We start from the raw sequence: 13,045 nt of genomic DNA on the forward strand, positions 1-13,045 counted from the left end.
TAGCTGGGACCACAGGTGCATTCCACCATGCTCAGCTAACTTTAAAAATTATTTATAGAGATGAGAGCTTGCTGTGTTGTTCAAGATGGTCTTGAACTCCTGGGCTCAAGCAGTCCTCCCACCTTGGCCTCCTGAAATGTCGGGAGTATAGGCGTGAGCCACCATGCCTGGCCTGAAACTTTATCAATTTCTTGATCAGGGTATTATTTTTTATAAAATATGTCTTCAAAATTGCAAATTGGAAACTCTGGCCTTAAGTGCAGTGATAAAGGAAATGTCTCTTCCACCTCTGTCTTCTCCAAGATCCGTCACTTACACCATCACACCTTTACGCACTTCTGTGTTGGCCATTGCGGAGGGGTAGTGAATCCTGGTGCTGGAAGTTTGGGATCTGAAGCCAGGAGGACCCAGATACAAATCCCAGGTTTGCCTCAACTTCTGCGTCTGTAAAATGGGAATAATAAGAGTACCTACTTAATAGAGTAGCTGTGTGATTTTGGGAATTTACTTAAGCCTCACAAAGTTTGCTCACATGTAAATTGAGGCTATCAATAGTATCTAAGGAGTAAAGAAGGTGACACAAATAATGTGCTTACACAATGCCTAGCAAATTGTAACTGAGTAATAGCTATCACTCTTTTTTTCACAATTAATTACTTGTATTGCAGTAGGTTTGAACAACTCAAGAGAAGCGTTATGGGCCAATTCATCTTTTTTTTTCACTTGCAGATGGATACTGCCTCTTCATAAACAGCCTCTATATGTCTTCTTTAACACTGCTTCTCCCAAGTAGGGTAAAAGTCTTGCATTAAATCTATTGCACATATGCTCATGAAAAGGTTAAGGTCAGCTGCCCCTGGAAGTTGACATTCCTGTTTTTGTCCCTCCCCATCTGCACTTGGCCAGACTGCTATGCTCTGGAAGCACAAGTGTGAGGACTGGGGAGGGCTGGCAGGAGGCGCGTGAACTGCCACAGTTCAAGGTTGGGCACATGTTCCCAGGGCAGCCAGCAGGGACCTTCATTTTCATTAAAGTCATTCATAATTGTGCATACACTATTTGGGGTGTGAATACTGGTCTAACAGAAGGTGCCCCAAGTTTAGTATATGAGCTGCAAAGCCACCTCCAACCTGTGCAGGTAGGCAACGTGTCATTTCCTACCCTGCTTCAGGGTTGCTCCTCCTGGCCTCCTGTAGGCAGCCCAAGAAGCCAGGAGCCACTAGGGCCAAGGGGGCAGCCCCAGCTCCTCACATGGAAAACAGGGTGGAGGCTGCTGAGGGGCCCAGTGTGGATGCTGGTGCTGCTGTCACCTCTGTCATGTCTCCAATGGCTCCCTGTGGTGACAGAGGCACATCCTCCACTTTCTTCCGTGGTGATGGCTACCCAAGCACACCCTTGCTTCCATGATGACAGCCACCACTGCTTTCTCAGGATCGGGTGAAGAAGTTCCTCTCCCGAGAGTGAGGCTCACCTCTGGGTGCTCCTAGTAGGTGGGCCTGGGTTCCCACTGCTGTGATGCTTAACAGACAGACACAGTTCTTCGGTTGTGGTCACACATGGCCGCTTCTCCTAGTTCAGACTCCGCCACCCAAAGGGGATGAACGGGGCCCACGTTGGAGGTGAGCTACTTCATGGCCCTGACTCTACGAACCCCTTCCCCTTCCAATTCTTGTTCCCTGCTCCTGCCTCTTTCTGCTCTCCTCCCTCCTGCTGCAACTCCCTCACTCCACCTAGCTGCTTCTAGACACATTCCAAAAACTGTGAATCGCTTCTCTTCGCCATCTTTTCTCCTCCTATGGAGCCTCCGCTATGTTGCCCAGGCTAGTCTCGAAATCCTGAGCTCAAGGAGGATGAGCCCAGGAGGCTGAGGTAGGAGGATCACTTGAGCCCGAGTGGTTGAGGCTGCAGTGAGCTGTGATTGTGCCACGGCACTCCAGCCTGGGCAAATTGTGTGACCCTGTCTCAAATCCATCCATCCATCCATCCATCCATCCATCCAACCATCCATCCATCCATCCATCCCTCCCTCCCTCTCTCCCTCCATCCCTCCATCCATCCATCATCCATCCATCCATCCATCCATCCACGGCACTCCAGCCTGGGCAAACTGTGTGACCCTGTCTCAAATCCGTCCGTCCGTCCGTCCGTCCGTCCGGAGGAGCTTTTTGGCTTATTAGCTTGTTAAAAAATTAGAGAATTAAGTAAGATTCAGGTCATAGTACTGTAAGATTTTAGAGAGTTAAAGATAAGTGGGATGAGTCTGAAAAAGTTCTGCTGGTGAAGGGAATGTTTAGGAAGGACCTGAGGACGCAGAAATTATATATTTTCAAGGTCCCTTGGTTGGGCAATTTTAATTTAAGCAATAAACAATATCTACAAAACACTTTAAAACAAAATATCACACACGCGAGATTGGTAAGTTTCCAGACCACTTAATTTTAACAATTAAAAGTTTTATTTAGTATCAATACAAATAATATTTTCACATTTTTCTACTAGAAAAATCTTACAGTAGTATTTAAAGCGAGATCAGTGAAATTGAACATGTCAGTTGCTGTTTTAATTTTGTAACGTGGCTGGCAAAGGGCTCCTGGTAGTACAAGTGTCAGCTCTGCCATCTTCTTATTGTTTGCTTGTACTTGCTTTTTTTTTTTTTTTTTTTTTTTGAGATAGGTCTCACTCTGTCACCCAGGCTGGGGTGCAGTGGTGCGATCTCAGCTCACTGTAACCTCCATCTCCTGGGTTCAAGTGATTCTCCTGCCTCAGCCTCCCGAGTAGCTGGGACTACAGGTGCCCGTCACCATGCCCAGCTAATTTTTGTATTTTTAGTAGAGACAAGGTTTCACCACGTTGGCCAGGCTGGTCTCAAACTCCTGGCCTCAAGTGATCCACCTGCTTCGGCCTCCTGGAGTGCTGGGATTACAGGTGTGAGCCACTGTGCCCAGCCTCTACTTGCAGTTTTAGTATTATCTTTTTTGTTTTTTTAAATAGCTTTGTTTTGATAAAATTCATATAATACACAATTTACACATTTAAAGTGTACAATTCAATGGTTTTTGGTAAATTACAATAACCTTCTGAAGTTGTGGTAAAATATATGTAACATAAAATTTGCCATTTTAACCACTTTTAAGTGTACAATTCAGTGGCAGGAATTACATTCACAATATTGTACAACCATTACCACTATTTCCCAAACGTAATCATCCCAACTCTGTACCTATTAAACAATAACTCCCCATTCCTGCCACTCCCCTCCCCCTGGTAACCTCTAATATATTTTCTACAATTTTGCTTATTCTAGATATTTCATTTAAATAGAATCACACAATATTTGTCCTTTTAAAATCTTATTTCACTAGCATAATGTGTTCAAGGTTAATCCATATTGTAGCATGTATCAGAACTTCATTCCTCTTTATGGCTGAATCATATTCTATTGTATGTATATATCACATTATGTTTATCTGCTCATCTGTAGGTAGACATTTGGGTTGTTTCTACTTTTTGGCTATTATGAATAATTCTGCAATGAACACTGAAGTACAACGATCTGTTGGAATCCCTCTTTTCAGTTCCTTTGGGTATAAGCCTACCACTAGAATTGCTGGGTAATTCTGTTTAGCTTTTGGAGGAACTGCCAGAATGGTTGCATCATTTTGCATTCCAACCAGCAATGTATGAGGGTTCCATTTTCTGATTATTATTCTTATTATTTTTGAGACAGGGTCTTGCTCTGTTGCCCAGGTTGGACTGCAATGGCATGTTCATAGCTCACTGCAACCATGAACTCCTGGGCTCACGCAATCCTTCCACTTCAGTCTCCCAAGTAGCTGGAACTACAGGCACCCATCACCATGCCTGGCTAATTTTCAAAATTTTTCTTTTGTAGAAATGGGGTTTGCCATGTTGACTGGGCTGGTCTTGAACTCCTGGTTTCAAGGGATCCTCCTGCCTTGGCCTCCCAAAGTGCTAAGACTACAGGCATGAGTCACCACCCTCAGCCTAATCATTTAAAAATGTACAACTCATTGGCATTTAGTACATTCACAATGTTGTGTAACTACCACCTTTCTCTAGTTTTAAAACTTATCACCCTAGAAAAACGGTACTGTAAGTAATCACTTGAATCACTTCCTGTTCTCTCCTCCATGCCCACCACCCTCATTCCCCTAGCAAGCACTGCATTAGTCCATTCTCACACTGCTATGAACTGCCCGAGACTGGGTAAATTTCTAAAGGAAAGAGGTTTAATTGACTCACAGTTCTGCATGGCTGGGGAGGACACAGGAGATTTACAATCACGGCAAAAAGGAAAGAAAACATATCCTTCCTGACACAGCAGCAGGAGGGAGAAGTGCTGAGCAAAGCGGGGAAAAGCCCTTTATAAAACCATCAGATCTCATGAGAATGCACTCACTACCACTGTAACAGCATGCGGGAACCACCCCCATGATCTAATCACCTCCCACAAGGTCCTGCCCCCAACACATGGGGATTACAATTTGGATTACAATTCAAGATGAGATTTTGGGTGGGAACACAGCCAAACCATATTAATCACTAATCCACTTTCTGTCTCTATGGAGTTGCCTATTCTAAACATAGTATTGTTTTCTTTCACTTAATGTGATGCTTTTGAGGTTTATCCAAGCTGCAGCATGTTTCAGTATTTCATTCCTTTGTATGGCTGAATAATAGTCTATTATATGTATGTATGTATGTATGTATGTATGTATGTATGTATGTATGTGTGTGTGTGTGTGTACCACAATTTGTTTATCCCTTCATTCATTAATGGCCATTTGGGTTGTTTCCACATTTTGGCTATTACAAATAATGCTATTATAAACACTAGTGTACAAGCTTCTGTGTGGATGTATGTTTCATTTCTCTTGTATTTACACCTAGCAGTGGAATTGCTGGGTCATATGGTAACTTTTTGGGGAACTGCCAAACTTTTCTGTAGCAGCTGCACTATTTTGTATTCACCCAGCAATGTATGAAGTTTCTATTTTTTTTTACATCCTCCTTGACACTATTTTTAAAAATAAAAAATTATAGATTAGCCTGGCCAACATGGTGAAACCCCATCTCTACAAAAGATACACCAAAAAATTAGCCAGGTGTGGTGGTGGGTGCCTGTAATCTCAGTTACTCAGGAGGCTGAGGCAGGAGAATCACTTGAACCTGGGAGGCGGAGGTTGCAGTGAGCCCAGGTCGCGCCATTGCATTCCAACCTAGGCAACAAGAGCGAAACTCCACCTCAAAATAATTATAATAATAAAATTAAAAAATTATAGGCATTTTAGTAGGTGTGATCATTGTGGTTTCGATTTGCATTTTTCTAATGATTAGTGATGTTGAGGATCTTTTCATATACTTGTTAGCCATTTCCATATCTTCTTTGGAGAAATGTCCATTCAAGTTCTTTGCCCATTTTTAAACTGGGTTCTTTGTTGAGTTGTAAGAATTCCTTATATATTCTGAATGCTAACACCTTTTTGGCTGTTTTGGAAGGTCACTGTTGGCAGGCTTCTCCCTACGAGGATTCAGCAGTGAGGAAGCAGAGTATTCGGGGGACAACTGCTTCTTCTGGAGGGGAGAGAATGGGATGGAGTTCAACAGCAGCTCTTTATGTCAGACTCTTAGCAGGATTCAGCTTTATAAATATGCCTAAACAAACAAAATAACAGCAGATGATTATTTGTCAACTGACTTCAATCTGATGGACTACTCTAAATGGAAAGACATATACAAAAGAGGGATTAGATTCACATTTGTCCCTTCAGTCTATCTGTCCACTCTCATTTTGCAGCCAAATTAAGAATCAACTTTTGACTATCACAATACTGTATTACCTCTCCCTGGGTAACCAGGTCCTCACCACTTGGCCATTTCATGGTTCATTACTACTTCCATTAGAGATAGTCAGGGAAATGAAAAGAACTAAAATTACAAGAGAGCCATTTGGCACCTTTATGATATTGAAAGGTTTAGTGAGACAGGAAGTATAAACCACAGCCTGGAATGGAGTACTTAAATTGACTGTGGATTTAAATTATTATTTTCTACCTGCTCCTTTTATCCGTCATTCCTGCAAATGCTTCATACTTAAGAGGAAAAATAAATTTCTTAAACAAGATACAAAAAGCATTAGCCATAAAGGGAAAAATGTAATAAATGCAACTAAATTGACATTAAAAACTTCTGTTCATAAAGAAGATACCTTAAAGCAAATAAAAGACAACTTACACACCATAAGGAGGTATGTGCGACTTATATATCCAACAAAAAAAAATTGTTCTGATATAAAATATACAAAGAATGTCTATAAATCAGTAAGAAAATGAGAAATGGAAAAAAGCTAAACAAACAAAAATTTCACAGAATGGGAAAAAATATGGTCAATAAACATATGAAGAGACACTCAACCACACAGGTAATCAGAGAAATGCAAATCAAGATCACACCGAGAAGTCATTTCATAATCATTTGACTGGCAAAAACAATGAAGTCTGACTTCACTAATTGCTAGAGAAGATGGGAATCTAAAGAATCTCATATATTGCTGGTGGGAGTTTAATTTGGTACAGGCTTAGAAAACAATTTTGCATTCCTCTGTAAAGCTGAACACTCGCAACACTCTACCACCCAGAAATCCTATTCCTAAGTATATACCAAGCTCTTGCCCATGCACACCACCAGGAGACATGAACAAGAATGTTTATAGCAGCCCCGTTGGTAATAGTCAGAGGCCTGTCATCGGAAGAGAGACATTCATTGTGGGATAGTCACACGTGGAGTATTACACAGTGGTACAAACAAGTGAACACAGTCAACAACATGGATGAACCTCAGTACTCCTGGGAAGTAACAGGTCATGTGTGTGATTTTCCTGGGACAGTCTACACACACATAAGTATAGACATATTTTTCTTATTTATGGCATCACAGTATTTCACCATTTTTTAATGGCACATACATACAATATAGTTTATAGGTGAGCTGTAGTTCTTTAACCAGTCTCCTATTGATGGATAGCTATGTTTGCCATGTTTTGCCATTTTTGTTTTTTTTTTGCTATTGCAAATAATGTTGCATGAGTGACACAATCACTGGAACCTGATAGCAATCTAACACATTATAATTTTGCAGTTATTATACCTGTGAGATAAAGTCCTGGAGGTGAGTTAAAGGACACATCACTTTGTAAATTTTTTTTTTTGAGACAAGGTCTGGCTCTGTCACCCAGGCTGCAGTGCAGAGAGGTGCGATCTCAGCTCACTGCAACCTCCATCTCCTGGGCTCAAGGGATCCTCCTACCTCAGTCTCCCAAGTAGCTGGGACTACAGGCGCACACCACCACGTCCAGCTAATTTTTTGTGTTTTTTGTAGAGATGGGGTCTTGCCATGTTGCCAAGGCTGGTCTCGAACTCCTGGGCTCAAGTGATCCTTCCACCTCAGCCTACCAATAGTGCTGGGACTACAGGCATGAGCTTCTGCATTGGGCTGTAATTTTGATAGATGTTGGCAACTCGCCCTTTACTAGCAATGTATAAGAATATCTTTAACTCGTTCTTTGCATGACAGGGAATTAAGAATTTTTTGGCATGTGTGGGTTATCATACCCGGGCAAAAAACCAAACCAAACCAAAACACCCCCCTGACCCCCACAAAACCCAAATCAACCAAAACTCCCAACCCAACCCAACTAAACCCCAAGAAAGAGATAAGACCAGCTTCTTACTTGTCGCCTCTGAGTATAGGGTCTGCTCATCAACACTCTGAACATTACAGGAAACAAAAAATTTCCTTCCTTCAACTTTATCAAGTTGGCTATTTATCATAACAACAGAGCAAAGAGGGATAGGTCTGCAGAATAAAAAGAAAAAGGAAAAAAATCAGTTTTTATCTCACTTATGTAACATTAAAAGATGATCAAGTACATGACAAGGGGTAGACATTTATGACACCTGACAATGAGTATTGACTGCCTTAAACAATACATTCCTCAAGGGCTCTGACACCAAGAGCCTCTCAAGCTCCTCTTCTCCCAAGCACCACTGCTCTCAGGTGGCTCCTGGGCTACAGTCCCTGGATGTCTCTCTGGGCTTGTTTCAAAGGGATCATCAGGAATTCCAGCTCTGTGATGGCAGAGACCATCCCATCTGGAGATCCACTGCAAAGTCCTAAGGGAGCTGAAATCCTTTAAAGAAGTGAAAACAGGGCTAACAGATGGTCCCAGGCAGCTTCTCTCATTTCTTCTGTCATAATCAACATTTCTCATCCAATTCTGAGTAATGGTCACTAGACAGACACCTAATAACAACAAATTGCTGGTAACAGCCTACTGCTCTAAGTCAGTACTGTCCAATAGAACTTTCTGTGATGATACAAATGTTCCATATCTGAGCTATGCAATATGGTAGCCACATGTGCCTAATGAGCACTTGAAATGTGGCTAGCCCGGGCGAGGTGGCGGGCGCCTGTAGTCCCAGCTACTCGGGAGGCTGAGGCCGGAGAATGGCGTGAATCCGGGAGGCGGAGCTTGCAGTGAGCTGAGATCCGGCCACTGCACTCCAGCCTGGGCGACAGAGCGAGACTCCGTCTCAAAAAAAAAAAAAAAAAAAAAAAAAAAGAAATGTGGCTAGCATAACTGAGAAGTTGAGTCCTTAAATTTATTTAATTTGAATTAATTTATACTTAACTTTAAATAGCTACATGTGACTAGTGGCTACAGACGTTTCTAGGAATCCTGGAGATACATATCACCATGAAAAGGATATCTCGCCGGGCGCGGTGGCTCAAGCCTGTAATCCCAGCACTTTGGGAGGCCGAGACGGGTGGATCACGAGGTCAGGAGATCGAGACCATCCTGGCTAACATGGTGAAACCCCGTCTCTACTAAAAATACAAAAAAATAGCCGGGCGAGGTGGCGGCGCCTGTGGTCCCAGCTACTCGGAGGCTGAGGCGGGAGAATGGCGTGAACCCAGGAGGCGGAGCTTGCAGTGAGCCGAGATCGCGCCACTGCACTCCAGCCTGGGCGACACAGCGAGACTCCGTCTCAAAAAAAAAAAAAAAAAAAAAGAAAAGGATATCTCTTTAAAGCTGAAATTTCAGTTGGTTGAAACAGAAGGTAGAGCACGGAAATGTGTTTCGTGCTCCTATGGTACTACTCAGCAGATGATGGAACTACTCCAGGTAGGAAGGAAGTTATCACTGTGATGATCTCTCTGCCCAGTTTTCCTTTCAATGACCTTTTAATACTTCCACTCCCATTAGCTTTTTCTTTGCTCTTTTGTTGAGCCAATTCAACATTTACTAAGAACCAGGGGACATCAGGTGTTCTCTCCAGCCCAGCATCTCCCTTTTCTACTAACATGACTCTCTTCATTTATCCACCCCCTACCCTCCCTTCATTCTCTTCATCTCTCTCTCTTTGATACACTCATGTACCCGTTTTGTTAGGGAACCACCTCTCCCTCATTCTTAGCCCATGCAGGTTGACTGGCATTGAATAATGATCCCCCCACTCCACATACACACAGTGACCAGTTATGGGGGTGGGCACAGGCTGAAACAGTCAATCCTGGAACTTGTGCTGGAGCCCTTGGGCTGGGTTCTTTTTCTCTGAGGTGCTAGGCTTACAAGACACAAGGCTGGCTGGCCTGGCTGGTGGCCATTGTGCCACTACACTGGGAAAGGCTACGGGAGGATGAAGCAGATCTAGAAGAAAATGTGGCTGAGATTCCTAATGACATCACTGAATACCTGCTCTCAGCAACACTTGCCTTCTCAACCATACAAGCCAATATGTTCCCTTTTTTGCTTAAGCTACTGAGAGTTAAGAGTTGCCCTTGTAACAGAAAGTCCTAGACTAGTAAAGAGACTAACAGAAAATGTTTCAGGGCCGGGCGCGGTGGCTCAAGCCTGTAATCCCAGCACTTTGGGAGGCCCAGGCGGGTGGATCACAAGGTCAGAAATCGAGACTATCCTACAGCTAACATGGGTGAAACCGATCTCTACTAAAAATACAAAAACTAGCGAGTGTGATGTGGCGCCTATGAATCAACTACTTGGGAGGCTGAGGCCGGAGAATGGGGCGTGAACCAGTGAACTTTACAGTGAGCGAGATCCGGCCACTACACTCCAGCCTGGGAGACACAGTGAACTCCGTCTCAAAAATGTTTCAGAAAATACAAAATAATGTAACAACTATAGAGCATAATTTTCTAAATGTAACTAATATTAAGGCACAGATCAATTTGGTTGGGACAGGAAACTGGCTTTAGCTTGTTTTCCTTCATTTAGCTAGAACACTTAATTAGATTTGTATCAGAGGCAGAAAAGTGATAACAAAGATAAAAGCAACATTTAAAAAGAAAAAAATTTATTTTATTATGTTTATATATGTCTACACACACACACACACACACACACACACACACACACCCCAGAAAGGCATAACAAAGCCAAAAGATAACTCTTTGAAAAGACTAATAATCTCTGGCAAGACAGATCAAGACAATGAGAAACAGCATACATAAATACTATTGGGGTCAAAAAGAATATTGATTTAGCTGAATTTTTTTTAAAAATTGAGAATTTTGTGAATATTATGAATAACTTTATGTCAATACATTTGAAAATGCAGATGAAATAGAAAAAATTTCAAAAATTTATTAAAATTAAGAATAAAACTATTAGAAAGCCTGAATAGTTGAGTAAAGAAGACACTGAGACTCTAAGAGGAAGGAGGAGTCTCACTCTGAAACGAGCTTGGGTCTCTCAATCACTTCATGGGGGTAAAACCCTCACTGACCAGGATAACCACATGGGACTGTTAGGTAAACCAAAAAAGCCTATAGGTTTAAAGTAGTGAGATGTAGGAGTTACCCTAGCTAATGTTACCCTAATTTACTATAGTTTTTTTTTAAAAAAAAGTTCTTTTATTTTTTTACCTCAAGTTCAATGTGGCCAGAACAGTAGCTTGTAAGGTTCTGATTCTGTAAAATCTATTGAGACTTAATTTATAAGCCAATACATGATCAATTTTTGCAAATGTGTGCTGGGAAAAAGAAAGTGTGCTGTTCTCTAATTATTGGATACAGAGTTCTATGTTTGTCTAATAAACCATACTTGTTATCTTGTGTTGTGGTGTTTAAATTCTCCATTTTCTTTTTTCTTTTTTTTTTTTTTGAGATGGAGTCTTGTTCTGTCACCCAGGCTGAGTGCAGTGGTGCGATCTCGGTTCACTGCAACCTCTGCCTCCTGGGTTCAAGCGATTCTCCTGCCTCAGCCTCCCGAGTAGCTGGGATTACAGGCGTGTGCCACCATGCTCAGCTAATTTTTTGTATTTCTAGTAGAGATGGGGTTTCACTGTGTTCGTCAGGATGGTCTCAATCTCTGACCTCATGATCCACCCCTTGGCCTCCCAAGGTGCTGGGATTACAGGCTTGAGCCACTGTGCCTGGCCTAAATCCTCCATTTTCTAATTGTTTTTTTCTTTTTTCGGAGACAGGGTCTCAGTATGTTGCTCAGGCTGCAGTTCAGTGACTATTCACAGGAGTTATCATAGCACACTGCAGCCTCGAACCCCTGGACTAAAGCAATCCTCTGCCTTAGCCTCCCAAATAGCTGGGACTACAGACGTGCACCACCTCACTTGGCTCTGAATTTTTTTTTTTTTTTTTTTTTTTTTCTGCTTGACCTATCAATAATTGAGAACAGGCTGGGCGCTGTGGCTTACACCTGTAATCCTAGCACTTTGGGAGGCCAAGGTGGGTGGATCACAAGGTTAGGAGACCAGCCTGGCCAGCATGGTGAAACCCTGCCTCTACTAAAAATAGAAAAAAATTAGCCAGGCATGTTGGTGGGTGCCTGCAGCTACTCGGGAGGCTGAGGCAGGAGAATTGCTTGAATCCAGCAGGTGGAGGTTGCTGTAAGCTGAGCTCGCACCGCTGCACTCCAGCCTGGGTGACAGAGTGAGACTCTGTGTCGAAAAAAAAAAAAATTGAGAACAATGTGTTGGAATCTCCCACTATATAAAGGTGGATTAGTCAACTTCTCCCTATGATTACATCAATTTTGTTTATACTCTTTATTAGATGCATATTGATTTAGAATTACCTACTATTGAACCGAATCTTTTATTATTACAAAGTAGCCTTCTCCATCCCCAATATTACTTTTTTGACAGTTCATTATTTTTCTGATCCCAGCTTTCTTCTGGTTAACTTCTGTGTAGCATATTTTCTCTTCCTTTTAAACTTTTTGGTGTCATTTAAAAAATATGTCTCATATAGTTTCCAGTTTTTTACATTTAAAAATTCAATTTTATAATCTGTCTTTGAACTGATGGTTTGGTCTATTTATAGAGAGTCATTACTGATTTATTTAGACTTATTTCTATCCTCTGATTTAGGCTTATTTGACTTGCTTTTTCTAACCATTTTTTCTTTGCTTTTTAAAAAATTGAGTTTTACTACTTGTTTGATCTTGTACTGTTTTAGATACTATACACTCATTTTCTCTTAATCATTCTCTATACTGAAAAATATGAGGATGTATAAACATTAATTCTGTTCATCTCCTCCCAAACTACATGCTGTTATCCAGTATTTTAGCTGTCCTTTTGTTAATCACTATAATTTATTTATTGTAAATTTTATTTTTATTATTTTTAGAGACGGGTTCTCCATCTGTCCCCTAGGCTGGAGTGCAGTGGCGCACTCATAGCTTACTGCAACCTTGAACTCTTGGGCTCTAGTGATCCTCCTCCCTCAACCTCCCAAGTAGCTAGGACCACAGGCACGAGCCACTGCAACACACCAATCCTCAAAATTTAGACATCAACATTCCTTATAGACTCTATTTAGATTTTAGTTATCTACATGTTTACCAATTCATTTGCTCATGATTCCTCCTTTCATCCTCCTGCCTGTTGGGATTGCTTTCCTTCTTTCTAAAGTCCACCATTTAGGAGCTCCCTGGGTGTTGTCCTGCTGTTCCATAAATTTTCTCCATTTGTTTGAATGACAG

The 13,045-nt window shown here is 41.8% G+C and overlaps 1 protein-coding gene across 2 annotated transcripts in view; it reads right to left on the reverse strand.

The window, feature by feature from the left end:
- Positions 1 to 104: 104 nt before the first annotated feature.
- THEM4 (thioesterase superfamily member 4) overlaps positions 105 to 13,045 on the reverse strand; it is a 50,280-nt gene continuing 37,339 nt past the window's right edge. The window contains exons 5-6 of one of the 2 annotated variants that reach the window (XM_017947118.3): positions 7,751 to 7,875; positions 105 to 444 (exon numbers count right to left, since the gene is read on the reverse strand). In XM_017947118.3, the coding sequence (XP_017802607.1) occupies positions 329 to 444; positions 7,751 to 7,875 (241 nt within the window). In that variant the 3' untranslated portion in view covers positions 105 to 328. Of the gene's footprint in view, positions 445 to 5,395; positions 5,677 to 7,750; positions 7,876 to 13,045 lie in introns of those variants that run through there. The other variant, XM_017947125.3, reaches the window with a different exon arrangement.

The sequence above is a fragment of the Papio anubis genome, chromosome 1 (assembly GCF_008728515.1).
Source record: "Papio anubis isolate 15944 chromosome 1, Panubis1.0, whole genome shotgun sequence".
In the NCBI taxonomy this organism is placed as follows: domain Eukaryota; kingdom Metazoa; phylum Chordata; class Mammalia; order Primates; family Cercopithecidae; genus Papio; species Papio anubis.